This window comes from Piliocolobus tephrosceles, chromosome 1 (genome assembly GCF_002776525.5).
Source record: "Piliocolobus tephrosceles isolate RC106 chromosome 1, ASM277652v3, whole genome shotgun sequence".
In the NCBI taxonomy this organism is placed as follows: Eukaryota; Metazoa; Chordata; class Mammalia; order Primates; family Cercopithecidae; genus Piliocolobus; species Piliocolobus tephrosceles.
In genome coordinates, this window is record NC_045434.1 from 67,865,246 (window position 1) to 67,880,501 (window position 15,256).

General features: G+C 41.1%; 1 protein-coding gene across 2 annotated transcripts in view; it reads right to left on the reverse strand.

The window, feature by feature from the left end:
- Positions 1-15,256, reverse strand: part of KCNH1 (potassium voltage-gated channel subfamily H member 1) — a 451,621-nt gene that overhangs the window by 401,700 nt on the left and 34,665 nt on the right. For both annotated transcript variants that reach the window (XM_023198319.3, XM_023198318.3), the window contains exon 4: positions 3,711-3,839. In XM_023198319.3, the coding sequence (XP_023054087.1) occupies positions 3,711-3,839 (129 nt within the window). The remainder of the gene's footprint in view (positions 1-3,710; positions 3,840-15,256) is intronic.

Genomic DNA, 15,256 nt, shown 5'->3' on the forward strand with positions numbered 1-15,256 from the left:
CAGGGGTACCAAAAAAGACAGAGGACAGCCTTGTCCTGAGATACAGGGTCAGAAATTCAGAGGAGTTGATAGCATAATCCAAACATCCAGCAGAGAATAGTGGATACAGGGTACAGCATGGAGAGTCAGTGTGGACCACTGCCTAAGCGTCCTCAAGTCTCCTCCCACAATCTTTTCCTTACCAATGTACAAAGAACCAAAAATCTAGAATGGCTTCTTCAAGCAGCAGTCACTAAATCGTCACTTTCCCATCAGCCTAACGGCAGAGACATAAATGTTACCATTGAAGAGGGGTGGGGCCTGCGACTTGTGTCTATTACTATTTCTCCCATGTCCAGCATGAAGATACATGGAGAAGGGTGAACAGTTACAAACAGTTTGCCAGAGCCTTCATCCTGCAGTATTCTAAATCTCTGGCTCTCAGAAACGTACTCCAAAGTTTTGCATTCTTTTTGTTGTCTGCATTTGGCTCAAGTTTAACTCTGAATTTAGAAGTAGACAAGTGAATCTTTGAAAATGAATTTGCTCCTTTAATATGAGATTAGTTGGTGGGATAATAGAGAAAACAAGAGGACTGACTCATCCTTTGGTGAGCAATGTAAAAAGAGAAAATTCTGAACTTTACACTCTAATTCTATACTCATTTGCCCAACCCTCCTGACTCAGAAGAGAGAATGTGACAGAAACATATCCCACAGCCTACTCCCAATTATCTATAACAAAAGAAAAAGCAAGAGATAAGGAACAAATGAAATCACTAGAGCATCACAGATTCTCATTTTAGGCAGGAATTCCTACCTACTCTCTCATTCAGCCTTTCAGCACACACACACACACACACACCAGAACTGTTAGCAAACAGCAAACCTAACTTGACTTTCATTCCCTGCTCCATGCCATCCGTGGGCACTATTTGTCAGAGAGTAAGAGAATTACTGTCAAAAGACAGAGAGCAAAGTGAAGATGAGGAAGTCAGAGGCCTACCTAGCTCATAAAAAGGACGGTGAGAACTGGTACACAAAATGACAGAGGGGCCTCTGGAAGCATTTCCAGGACCCACGCCCTCTGCCTGAGGCTCTGGGTAGAAGAGAAGTTACTTTGTGTCAGATCCTGAAATAGGCTACTGTCAATTCTCCCATGTGTTGGACCCTTTGCGGGTGACTTGTGGGAAAATTGGGGGCACAAACTGGCTTCTTGCATCACTATCAGGATGTACCCACCCCAGTCCCAAGTCCCCAAATTAGGTACTACATGATCTGAGAAAACAAAGTAATTTTAAAGACAATTTGAACATAACTGATTTAAAAGGCTAATATGGTGGTAGGAAAACATCCCATGGGGCTGTGCCAAAGAGCAATTATCTGGGAATTTTCTGGGGTTTTAGATTATCCACATTTCCATTCCATCTCCAAAGTGAATTCTAAACAAGCCTAAGTCAGCAAGACTCTTAAGACTCTTAATGGTGACTGAGGTGCTGTACTGAAAACCCAGCTGGTCTCCCGGAAAGAAGCTGCTGAGAGTACATCCAAGAAGAAATGTCAAGCCAGGAGAATAATCCAGCCACATGGGAGCATATTTTCTAGGATCTAGACTTGATCCCTGTAGCAAAAATTGCAGTTTATAGACTTAAAATAACAAGGCCTAGAGAATTATCATGTGCTTCCATCATAAACACACTAATATAAAGTTTGACTTGTCCTAAGCAGACCACCAAACCACAGTGGGCCAGGGGCACAATGACATGGCAAGTGGGAAGGTCTGAACATATCTGCCATGGCATTTGAAATTGACAGGCTTATAAAGCCATGTCTTTGAGGAGACATTTAGCGTGGTCTACTAGCAGGACTCCTACATCGAGGGCTAATGTGTGTGTGTGTGTCAAATTTTTATGAATCAAGCCAGAAGTTACTCCTATTTATTTCACTGACAAAAACAATTAATATCTGGTCTCCTCAGCTAAGAAGAAACAGAGTAAATGTGTGTGTATGTCCTCATGAGTGTCTGTAAGTATGTATATGTATATACCAAAACTCTTATCAACAAAGAAATGCATCATTGAGGCAGGTTAAATGAAGTGGAGCATTTTATTCCTGGAAAATAAACCTAAGTAAGTCTCACTACAGCACTCTGATTTATCCCTCTTTAGGTTTCATGAGCATCAAATGCAGGCACCTACATGCCAGGTACAGAGCATTCTGTTAGGTATGCTTTTCCTACTAAATAATAACAGCACATCACCTACGAATGTTCCGGTGGTAATAAAAAAAAAAACATTTTGATTCAACCGAATCACATGTCTTAAATTTTTAAGAGAAAAATTGCAAAAATAAATGTAAAAATATTCAATTGCCTTCAAAATACTACTTTTGAGTTTATTAGGTTAAAAAAGCAACTGACCTTTCTATATGGTAACAAGATGATACTTAATCATGAGTGAACCCACTGCCACGAAATAGCTACTGCACTGAGAAATCTTCAAATTAGGAACTAGAAATCGGGCAATCATGTATCTGTAAGCAAAGGGAGACTTCAGGTGGCTGAAACACTGGCTGAGAGACTTTGCATCTGCTGCAGTCTTAAAACCAAAAGGCAAGCTGAAATTGATTTAGTGAGCTATGAGACAGTTTTAAAAAAATAGGATGCACTGGTATTCACAATACTGTGCTCGGAACTCCATAAATGTGAGTGGCTAAATGTGCCAGGATTTTAAATACCCTCAGAGGACACAGCCCTTGAGAGAGCATCCACATAATGCTTTTTATTTCCTCCTATAATGCTCATTTAACCACAAAAATTTTGTCACACCAAAAATAATATGTCTCAGTTTAACTCTCCCCTGGACTCCACTCTCACCTCTTTGCTACATCTCAGAAAACCACAAGGAGCAGAGTTCTCCAGCAGAGCTGAAAAATCAACCACAGAGTCAGGTAGCACTGCAACATGAAAAAACTCCTAGCCTCTTGGTTATCTTGAGTGTAAGCTATGAATGAGGGATGTGAAAGAGGTTCTATGTCACCCCCTAATCCAAAACCTCTGGGACTAACATGCCATCTTTTTTATGTCCTGATGAGCTGAACCTCTTCAGGGATACAGTTGTTGCAGAAACCCTGAGCCATCTCCTTTCCTGGGTCCCCTATGTTATGCAAACAATACATGCATATGATATGGCTGAGATGAGTGCTAAAATCTGTGATCACACAGCTAATTAAATGACCCATATAGAAATGTTACTCAGGACCTGGCTTCACAGACTTAATCAACCACAGATGCAAAGATGTGCTAAAGTCTGCTTTAACAATCTTGAAGTGCTAGAATTCAGTCAAATCTAAGGAAGTTTATATATAAAGCAGATAAATGTAGCCATAGACCACCCCATTTGTATGACTGACATTTGTTATGTGAAAACTTAAAAAGATTCTGATGATACTAGAGTTGCCAAACTATCTTCTTCTGCCTAACTAATGTCGGAAAGGGTTAATTATTAAACGTATGAAATTGATTGAAATGCTTTCCTAAACAAAGTGTTTTTTCTCCCCTTCTCCTCCCTGGATACACTCCAGAACGACACAGTGCTTTGCTCCATACAAATTAAAGTTAGAATCTTGAGGTTTGTAAAGTGATTGCCTTGACAACCTCAAATTCTCTGTAATGAGAGCCACACTGAAGACAAAAAAGGCATAAATGTATCTGTACAAGTGAGAATTACAAACCTTTACATGAATCATCCTCAATTGGCTGTTTGAAAGCTGTTATGTCACTGAAAGTGCAAAGAAATAAAACCACTTTATCCTGTTCGTTTCGAATTGGAGCAATTTTCACAAAGAACCACACAGGTGTCCCTGAAAGGAATATCAAAAGGTTGGTCAGTAATTTGCATTCTCATTTGAGGGGCTATGGAAGCAAAGACTTGGGAATGAATAGGTACAAATATTAATTCATTTTTCAAATGGTCTTATTCCTTCAAGTCCTGGGTTATCATCACACCATAAGGTTTTTTTCTTGCTGGAATAAAAACTTTCACAGTGACTATTCAGTAAGGGGTTTCTCCTGTTCAACTAATTTTCTAAGTGCAGATCTCTCAACTTGTGAAACAATTAGGAAATAGTTTGAAAACCCCACCTGATCTTATGGAAGAAACTTAGGTACAAAGACCTAAAGACTTACCTTAGACCACATAGTCGACAGTAAAGAGTAGGGGCCAAGACAGGCCCTGCAACCATGACCAGCAGACCATGCCAACTCAAATTTCAAACTTCATCCATTGCTAAAGGATCCCAGGGTCAAAATCCAGTTTAGGAATCCACCAATTTGACTCATATGACCAATCACACATAGGCCAGAAACTATATTTCTTTTTTTTTTTTTTAGACTCCTAGGCCAGAGTACAATGGTGCAGTCTCGGCTCACTGTAACCTCTGCCTCCCAGATTCAAGTGATTCTCCTGCCTCAGCCTCCCAAGGTAGCTGGGATTACAGGCACCCACCACCACGCCCAGGTAATTTTTGTATTTTTAGTAGAGGCGGCCAGGGTTGTCTCAAACTCTCAACCTCCAATGATCCGCCCACCTTGGCCTCCCACAGTGCTGGGATTACAGGCATGAGCCACTGTGTTCAGCCCAGAAACTATATTTCTACATCCCTCTCCTTAAAATGAAAATCTAAGAGATCCAATACAATGGTAAATGACAAGCCATTGAAGAAGGAAAGGAACACCACAATGATTCCCCCGTACAAAGCTCTCCAGAAAAGGAGGATTCCAAGCAGTTTTGGGCTTCGATCACATTAGTGCCATAGGAAGCTCAATGAATGTGTTTCAATATCAATCCTTGTTCCTGAGGTACAGTGGAGGATAAATAAGTTCTTCCTAGGCTCTGTCTTCATTCACAGAAGGAGGTAGGCAGGGCTATTCTGACTGGCTTTTTGGAGAGGGTACCCACTCAGGTATCAACAGTCAAATATCTGCATAGTCACTCGCTGGCTTCCCAAAAATAATTAAGGAAAATAAATAAACATTTTCTAGCCACAGAAGACATCACAGCAAGAAGCACCAATTTATTCTATGATACAAAATTAAATGAGACACAAAGCAATCTTATGTTCTTTTCTTCCTAGTTCTTATTATTCCGATTCCTACAATAGCATCTAGAAGAACTGAATAACTATTTGTTGAATTTTGCATTACTGGCATAATACTTAGCATACTATTTTATAACCATTTGCAAATCAAAATAAAGTAGCTATTTCCCCATGCTAAGTAATAGTTTCCTATGTAGCCAGCACTGTGCTCAGCATTTTACATATATTATTTTGTGAGACAGAGAGCAGACAACTCACTGAATCTTGGAGATGAAAATAGATCCTCAAGAGGTCACCTGGCTTTCTCTGTCCACAATCACATCAAACTACTGTACACCAGGGACAGACAGACATCTCTGATTAACATTAGGCTTAGTTAGCCAATCTAGCTTGACAACAACTGCTTTAGAGGTTTAACTATACCACCTATTCACATGTCAGTAGTAATAACCCTGAAATGCACAAACAGGCAGCAAGTAGATCCAATGGAAATGTGTTCTCCTTAAATCTTGATTATCTATGTATTCCTCTATAGTTAATAGAGGAATCTATTAACTATAGAGGAATCTTTCCATTCTCTTTGTGTAACTTTCAGCTGCCAGTTTCTAGGTGTTCTGCAAATATCAACAGATTATAATGTCACCTTAAGAAGTGTTTTGAAAGAAAATTCTACCATATAAAAATCACAAATAGCATTTCAAAGTTAAGAATATGACCTTTGAATTGTTCACTGTTTTTGGAAGTATGTCTTACTATTCCTCCCAGTTTTTTCTCAGAATCTGCAGGATTTAAAACCATTTTCAATTAAGCAACAGAAAACTCAAAGTGTCACAGCAATTACGCTTATATCCTCACAGCTCTCAATTGTACCCTCTCTGTTAAGGCAAAAACACAAATCAGAAAAAAAAATTTTTGCTCTAAAAAAAAATTTAAGCATTTTTTCAGATGATAAACCAGAAAATACCACTAATTACTCCCCACTTAATAGGTGAATTTGTTTAAACTGTGTCTCTCTGTTGCCCAGGCTGGAGCACATTGTGTGTGGGTTCCTGTCATCTGATTTACTACTAATTTGACAAATGTATTACTAATTTGACCAATTAGTAATAAATCAGGTGACAGGAACCTACTCATGATGCCTACTCCTAGAATCTCCAGAACCCTCCCCTCCCAGCTACAGCCCTGCAGCCCATCACTGCACTGCACGGCCTGAGCCTGATGCCTGGGAACTTGCTCATTCTTCATGTTTCATTTATGACTACAGGCGTGGATGACACTAAGCCACATCTCCAAGATCATGAAAACCATTTTATTAGTTGTATTGGGAGGTCTTTTTCATTTGTCCACAGTTCAAGCTTATCATGAATGAACTCTCCCCACTTAACAGGTCCATTTGTTTAAAGTGTGTCTCTCTGTCACCCAGGCCGTAGTACAGTTGCATGATCTTGGCTCACTGCAACCTCCACGTCCTGGATTCAAGAGATTCCCCTGCCTCAGCCTCCTGGGTAGCTGGGACTACAGGTGCATGCCACCACACCTGGCTAATTTTTGTATTGTTGGTAGAGATGGGGTTTCACATGTTGGCCAGGCTGGTCTCGAACTCCTGACCTCAGGTGATTCTCCTGCCTCAGCCTCCCAAAGTGCTGGGATTACAGGTGTGAGCCACTGCACCCAGCCATGTTCCCTAAATAAACACATACTACTCTGACCATTCCTTTTCAGTATCTAAATATATATCTTATAACAAAAATTCATACAATCAGGACATACTGCCTTAGCGTTCATCTTGAGCTAAATATAGGGACTTTTTAAGGGAAAGGACCTCCTTTTTCCTGATCTGGTGTTTCTCTGTGGAAGAACATCTTGCAGTGTAACACTCTGGGCCTTTTTTCTGGGTTGGTTGGTAATATGGGAGACAAGAGCTGGATATGTGTAGCTTGGCCCCTTCTCTGCTTTGCTCCCCTACCCTATAAAGGGGGAAAGGCAAAAGGCAGGAAGGATGGCTGGTAAGAGGAAAAGCCTGCAGTTCTCCAGTACTACCTGTGACTTGCAGGTAACTCTGTCTGATTCTAGGTTTCACTTTTAGAAACTCACTTGCCCACAGGTATAAACTACATTCCCCAGGATCAGCTCCATTAGTCACAAAAGTGATGTCTTATCCTCTATTGCAGCAGTCCCCAACCTTTTCAGCACCAGGGACCAGTTTCATGGAAGACAATTTTTCCATGGACCAGGGTGGGGGAATGATTTCAAGATTAAACTGTTCCACCTCAGATCATCAGGCATTAGATTCTCATAAGGAGCAGGCAACCTCACATACACAGTTCACAATAGGGTTCGCGCTTCTATGATAATCTAATGCCACCGCTGATCTGATAGGAGGTGGAGCTCAGGTGGTAATGCTCGCTCGGCTGCCACTCACCTCCTGCTATATGGCCCAGTTCCTAACAGGCCGCGGACTGGTAGCAGTCTGTGGCCTGGGGACTGGGGACCCCTGCTATATTGACCTGATTCCTTTATCTCTCAATTGGTTCCGATCATGGACAGGGAAGTTAAGTGTTATGTACTGGCCCCCTCAAAGCTTAACAGCTAAGGACTGTTTCTTTAAATAGATCATAATACACTCTAAGGGTGAGAGACCTGATCTACTTCCTCTGTCTTACCACCCGGCACCCCTACTTCCTGGCATTCAATATAGTATTATGGACAGGGTCACGTGAAGCCATTGCATCACTCCACTCCAGGGTGTGCCGTCATGGAGTTGCACAACAGCCTTGGTGGGGTAGATGCTCTAGGAATGCTAAATTTAAAAAAATAAATCCTACACCCAGTGTTTTCAGTCCCAAATTATCACTACCCAAACAGTCTAGGAAAGCGAGTAAGAATGGGCTTAAATTTTCATTTCTGGAATTCTTTCAGAAGACAAAGTAAGTCCCTCCTAGGTGGTACGGAACACTATTTCAACCTTTTCCACTTAACAGCAAAGGATTTTTATTTAATGAAATATAACTTAAAGATTTAATATGTGAAACAGTTGCTTCAAGTGAACGTGAACCATCTGGAACCTGGACCCCACTCAAGCCAGTTTCCCTTCTACCCTCCGAGGATATTCAGGAATCCTTTGGCTCCATTCAGACATTGACTTTCCTGCAGACAGAACTTGGAGCAAGCAGCCTACGGGGGTCTCTCCTAGAACCCAAATTCTGCAGCAGAATCCATTCCATCAAGATGCTAGAGAGGCAATAAATGCAAATATTCATATACATACATAAAAAATCAGGAAGAAGTTAAATTTCTGCCTCCTTACCCAAGTGTCTACTATGGAAAAACTGAGAAAAGTAAGCATTTGATGTCCTACTGCAAAAAGGACAAAGTGTCAATGTTAAATCCTTTATTAAAGAAAGATCTATGTACAAACCCAGGAACAACAAAGCACCTGACAACCCTACTGATGGCAGAGGCTGCTGCTGCTGCTGGGTAGGAGGCTCTTTCCAAGATGAGGATGTCCAATGGGAGGGCAGTTCCAGGTCAGCCTTTTTAGATCACTCTGATTTTCATCCCTTATGTAGCTCCCTTAGGTCATGTAGTAATGAACCTGACAACCTAACCTGGCTTTGAGGCTCCTCAGCCTTGGCAGTCACATAACAAAACAGCAAGGCTCAGATATATGAGAGAATTTTTGGCCTCCATCAATCTTCTTTCTACCCTGGACTTCCTCCCAAGTACTCTCTGTAATCAGGTATCTGGGCATCCAGACCATATTCCACAGCAATGGAACAGACCAAGCCACTGTGATTGGCTTTTGGGAAGGGCTGCACTCTAATAGGTCCAGAAATTAGACTTGGGGATGGCAGCCTGCGCCGGGAAATAGGACAATTGGTCTGGGGTCAACTTTATGGAGATGAATTACAAGTACAGAGAGGATGAGACAGCACCAGAGAAATGTAATGGCCACCGGCCATTAGAACATCTGCTACTGAGTCCCAAGCCCTGAGTTTGAGCCCTTTATCTTCAGTTATTAGGAACCTTGGCCGCATCAGTTTAACTTCTCTCACCATCAGACTCTTCATTTGTAAAATGGGGATAACAGTTACTTAAAATAACGTAAAAATACCCACATGTCTGATACAAAGGTGTCTAAAACTATCACTTCCTTTCTTTTTTATTTATTTATTTATTTTTTTTTTTTTTGAGACAGTCTCACTCTATTGCCTAGGCTAGAGTGCAGTGGCGCAATCTCAGCTCACTGCAACTTCCGCCTCCTGGGTTCAAGCGATTATCCTGCCTCAGCCTCCTGAGTAGCTGGGATTACAGGTGCCCACCGCCGCACCGGCTAATTTCTGTATTTTTAGTAGAGATGGGTTTTTGCCATGTTGGCCAAGCTAGTCTTGAACTCCTGACCTCATGTGATCTGCCCGCCTCGGCCTCCCAAAGTGCTATGATTACAGGCGTGAGCCACCATGCCTGGCCCCAAAACTATCACTTTCCTTTCTTCTTTCCTTTTAAATTTCTCACCTATAAGACGGAAATGCGCAACCTCATTTCACATGGCTGTTTGAATGACTTAAAAACAGGAAGTATTTCAAAGTGTTTAACAAAACTCTGAAGCTGCCTCTGCCTGTTTTGAGGGAAGAGGGTCAGTCTCATATAACAAGGGCAAAACTAGGAAAATCAATACTTAAGCCTCAACGTAATTAAAATTGCATGATAAGCATAAAACAAGACCTAAATAAATGGAGAGAGTTAAATTGTTTGTAGATAAGATTCCATTTTATAAGACGTCAAAGCTCTCCCTCTAATATATATATATATAAAACGCAATTTCAATCATGTTTTTGTATTTGTTTTTCTCTGACTCTGATGAATTAAAATTCAATTCAAACAGAAAAATTAAGGTGTACGCATGGCCAAGAAATATTTGAAATTATTAGAAAGAAAAATAATAACAGGGACTGCCTACTACAGTAATTAAGAGTCACTGGCACAGGCCTCAAAAGAAAAACAATAAAAATAATATTCACTGAGTACTTACAATGGGGTCAGACTCTGAAACATTGTGGTTTACTTCTCACAATGACTCTATACCGTAGAATAGCTACTATGATATTGTTCCCATTTCAAATGTGGGAATCCAAGTTTGAAACTGGATTTTCAACTCACATAGCTAATAAATTACTTGAGGGTTTCTAGAGAAGAAGACGGAAACAAATCCACATATGTGTGAGACCTTAGCATATAAAGAAAAGGGCATTTCAAATCAGAAAGGAAGAGCTGGATTATTTAATAAATAGTAATGGGATAGCTGAATAAGCAATGTGGAAAATAAGTTAGATTGTTGCTTCACATAATATATAAAAATAAATTCCAAGTGGTTTGACATTCTAAATATTTTAACACAACTATAAAGGTACCAAAAGGAAAAACGGAGGCATATTTTTATTGTTTAGGTAAGGAGAACTTCCTAAGCATTATATAAAACTCGGAACCATAAAGGAAAACATTGACACAAAACTTGTTCACTTCTAAATGGTTTAAAAAAAAAAAAAAAAGTTTAAGAAGTTAAAAGAAAAAATGTTTGGAGAAAAATGTTTTTCAATATGTCTATGATTTACGATCAACATTCATTACATATAAGCAGCTCCTACCATTGAATACATAAAAGATAACCCATTCAGCAAATAAGCAAAATATGATTGCTTTGCCTATTAGATTTGTCTCCACCACTAGACTGTAACCTCCTCAAAGGCAGAGTCTGTTTCTTACATCTATATCTCTGTGGCCCACTGGGTCTGGCACAGTGCTGAGCCTACAGTAGGTAATCAGTGTGTACTTGGCCAGCAGCTTCTCCTTGCTGGCTCAGCAGAAATGCTGTCAGATGCCTTTCCCTGGGCTTCTCTGAGTGGGAAGCTGATTCAGAGCTCCCAGATTCCAGGCCACCAGCCACACCACAAACTGTAGAGTCACACATTGGGGAGTGCTGTCCAGAGGATGTACTGACTGCTTTTATTCAGGGTTAGTACTTCTGGATTTTCTTGTTTGAAAAATTGAAAAATTAATTGAGTAGCACAGGAGTGAACACATGAATATTTACTGAATGACTTCATTAATGACGACTGTCATTGATGTAAGAAAATCAGGCCAGGCATGGTGGCTTATGCCTGTAATCTCGACCTGCAAGGTAGAGATGGGTGGATGACTTGAGCTAAGGAGGTGAAGACCAGCCTGGCCAACATGGTGAAATCCCAATTCTACAAAAATACCAAAAAAATTAGCTGAGCATGATGGTACCTGCCTATAGTCCCAGGTACTTGGGTGGCTGGAGCCTGGGATGCAGAGGTTGCAGTGAGGTGAGATCGCACCACCGAAAGAAGAAAGAAAGGGAAGGGAAGGGAAGGGAAGGGAAGGGAAGGGAAGGGAAGGGGAAGGGGAAGGGGAAGGAAAGAAAGGAAGGAAGGAATGGAAAGAAGGAAGGAAAGAAAGAAAGGAAGGAAAGAAAAAAAGGGAAGAAAGGAAAGAAAGGAAGAAAGGAAGGAAAGAAAGGAAGGAAGGAAGGAAAGAAAGAAAGGAAGGAAGGAAAGGAAGAAAAGAAAGAAAGAGAAAGAGAGAGAGGGAGGGAGGGAAATCATACAGCATACTAAACATTAGGCAAGTAACAATACGAAATATATAGCACTTCAGAAATGCCAGGTTTTCCGAATAGCCAATAGATAGAAATCTCTCAAATAATCCATCCTTCAACATATGTAATGGTATTCCACTCATTCCAAACCACACCATGAAGCCTTCTGCTAATTACTCTCAACTCCCCAAAAGATAGGACAAATATTAATGCTTGTCAAAAGAAGATCCTGTCAGGCCTCTGAGCCCAAGCCAAGCCATCGCATCCCCTGTGACTTGCATGTATATGACCAGATGGCCTGAAGTAACTGAAGAATCACAAAAGAAGTGCAAATGCCCTGCCCCGCCTTAACTGATGACATTCCACCACAAAAGAAGTGAAAATGGCCGGTCCTTGCCTTAAACAATGACATTATCTTGTGAAATTCCTTTTCCTGGCTCATCCTGGCTCAAAAAGCTCCCTCACTGAGCACCTTGTGACCCCCACTCCTGCCCACCAGAAAACAACCCCCCCCTTGACTGTAATTTTCCTTTACCTACCCAAATCCTATAAAATGGCCCCACCCTTATCTCCCTTCGCTGACTCTCTTTTCAGACTCAGCCCACCTGCACCCAGGTAAAATAAACAGCCATGTTGCGCACACAAAGCCTGTTTGATGGTCTCTTCACACAGACGCGCATGACAGATACTTTCTACAAAGTTGTCCTTGCAAACCCTAGAGAATGAGACTGGGAAAAAAAGAACTAAAACAAAGTATTAAAAGCTTGTAAAAATGAGTGGGAAAATCCCTTTAATTAAATAGGATATATAGGCAAAGAATCCGAACAATTAACATTTAAAAGGGTAATTTTAAATGGATAATAAATAGGAAAAAAATACTTCAATCTCACTAGCATTAAAAAGCTCATTAAACAAAAAAATTGTGGGCAATTTGACAATTTAAAAGTTATACTATTCAATGCTGGTGAGGCATAATGAGTCAGACACTCACATTCTGTATGAGGACTTGGAAAGGGGTTCAGTTCTTCTGGAAAGCTATTTGGCAAAATGTCTCAGAAACCTTAGTTCACATTCCTTGGCACAGCAATTCTCAACTTCTAGGAAATATTTAATAATGTCAACAAAATATCTTTGTATAACAATTTTTACCTCAGCATTGTTTTTAATAATGAAAATTGAGCCTGATAAATATCTAATAATAGAGGAAACATTAATAAAATTCTTTCTAAATTATATTTATGAGGAATTTTAATAATGGGGATATTTTTGTGATAAAGACTAAATAAACATATGTTTTTTAAATTGCATACATGTCGAAATCTCCATTACGTAAAATGTACACAGACAAAAACAAAAAGGAAACACATCAAAAAGTTAATAGTATAATAGTACTTCTCTGAGTCTGTTGGGTTTTTTTTTCTTTAAATTTTTTGCATGCATTCATCATGGTAAAAATACATTAATTTAAAAATCAGAGAAAAAATATGCTTTAAGATAGCGGTATTTCACTTTTTAAAATCTCAACAAGAAGAAGTTTTACTTCATGGAACTCTATATTGCTTTAAAATGCTGAATGTTTTACTCTATTGAACAGCGAAGTTTGAAAGTAGAAGCAAACTCTACCTCCACAACGTGAAAAGAAACATGAAACCCTCCTTCCTCCCCTCCACCCCATTTCCGTTACCAGGGGACTCCTCTCTTCCTGCTCACTCCCCGGCTCTGATGCCCTCACTTTGCATCACAACATGTTGTTTCTCTCCTTTCTTGGTAAATATCAGGTTCCTTTCAGAGTAACTCAGCGAACATTCACCTCCTCACTCCTCACCTCCTCACTCCTCAATGCCGGCTCCCAGCCAGACACTAGCAAGTTTTACTTCAGGTTAAATGATGAGTTCCTGACTGGAATGCGGGGATTCCTACTTCCTGGGCTCTGCCTGGGGTTCCCAAACTAAGGGAGGAGCCCATCACAGGACACCAATGACAAAGGCCCTGCGCTCGTCTCCTCCATAGCCCCCTGGACATCTGTCAGTTTGAATGCCTCTTCCAGGCATTCGCTGGCCTGACCAGGCCACTATCATTTTGCTGTCAGAGGGATTCCTAACAGCTCCTCTACCTCCTGCTCACTAAGTTCTATTCCATCTCCACGCTCTAGCTGGAGGCATATTCCTTTTCATTTCTTTTTTAGAAGGGTTTTGCTATGTTTCCCAAATACAAACTTCTGGGCTCAAACGATCCTCCCCACTCAGCCTCTGAGTAGCTGGGATTACAGGCGTGAGCCACCACCCCTCAGCTTTGAGCCATCTTTCTAAAATGGAATCTGATGACATACTTACCCTGCTTAAAAATCCCTCAACACCCCTCACCTCCACCGCCTTCTCTACCACTGCCACTTTTAAGACAGATTCTAAACTCTTTAATTTGGCTGTGTGACTGGCCCTTCCTAGCCTCACCAACCTCATATTACTTCTCATGTATTTATATATTTATATATATATACACACACACACACACACAGACAGACACACACACACATTTTGGAGACAGAGTCTCTGTCACCCAGGCTGAAGAGCAGTGGCACAATCTCAGCTCACTGCAACCTCTGCCTCTGGAGTTCGAGCAATTCTCCTGCCTCACCCTCCCAAGTAGCTGGGATTACAGGCGCCCGCCACCACACCCAGCTAATTTTTGTATTTTTAGTAGATGGGATTTCACCATGTTGGCCAAGCTGGTCTTGAACTCCTGACCTCAAGTGATTCACCCACTTCGGCCTCCCAAAGTACTGGGATTATAGGCATGAGCCACTGCGCCTGGCCCTTCATCTATTCATATATTTATTTACTCCATGAGTTTGGGTGGAGCACTTTCTATGTGTCAGGCACTGGGCTGGGTGCAAGGGGTAGAGCTCTGAAAGAGATGCACCCTATTGGCATGGAAGTCAGTCTTCACTGCAGCTCATTCTGTCCTTGCTACTCCAAGTGTGATCTGTTTCTTGTTGCTATCTGGAATTGCAGCATCGGTATCACCTGGAAGCAGAACCTCAGCTCCTTTGCTAGACCCTCGGCATAGAAATACACATTTCCATTCACTGGTGAGTTCTTATGCATGTCAAAGCTTAAGAAGTATGGGTTTGTGTCTCTTGAACCCTCAGTGCTCTCTCTCTGCTGCAGCACTCTTCACATGCATTCAGCCTGGGATATTCTTGGCCCTGATCTTTGTCTAACTCCCTTCTATCCTTCCAGTTTCTGCATGGCACTTAATGTCTGTTACGAAGACTTCCTTCCCTGACCCCCTAAGTTGGAGTCGTGAGCCACCTATGTGGTGTCACCATCAAAGCACTTATGGCTCTGTTCCGTGGATGCTGCCCCTTCCCCTACAGATGCTGTAAGAGCAGACACTGTGTCTATCTTTTCATATTTGCATCCCTAGCAGCAAGCCTACTGTCTGACATAGGGTAGTGGATCAATAAAAGGCTATTGGAAAAAATACATACACAGTGAGAGAATCCAGTGCAACTGTATAATTTCCAGGCTTAACAAATAAGTTAAAGGTTCTTAATTCCTCA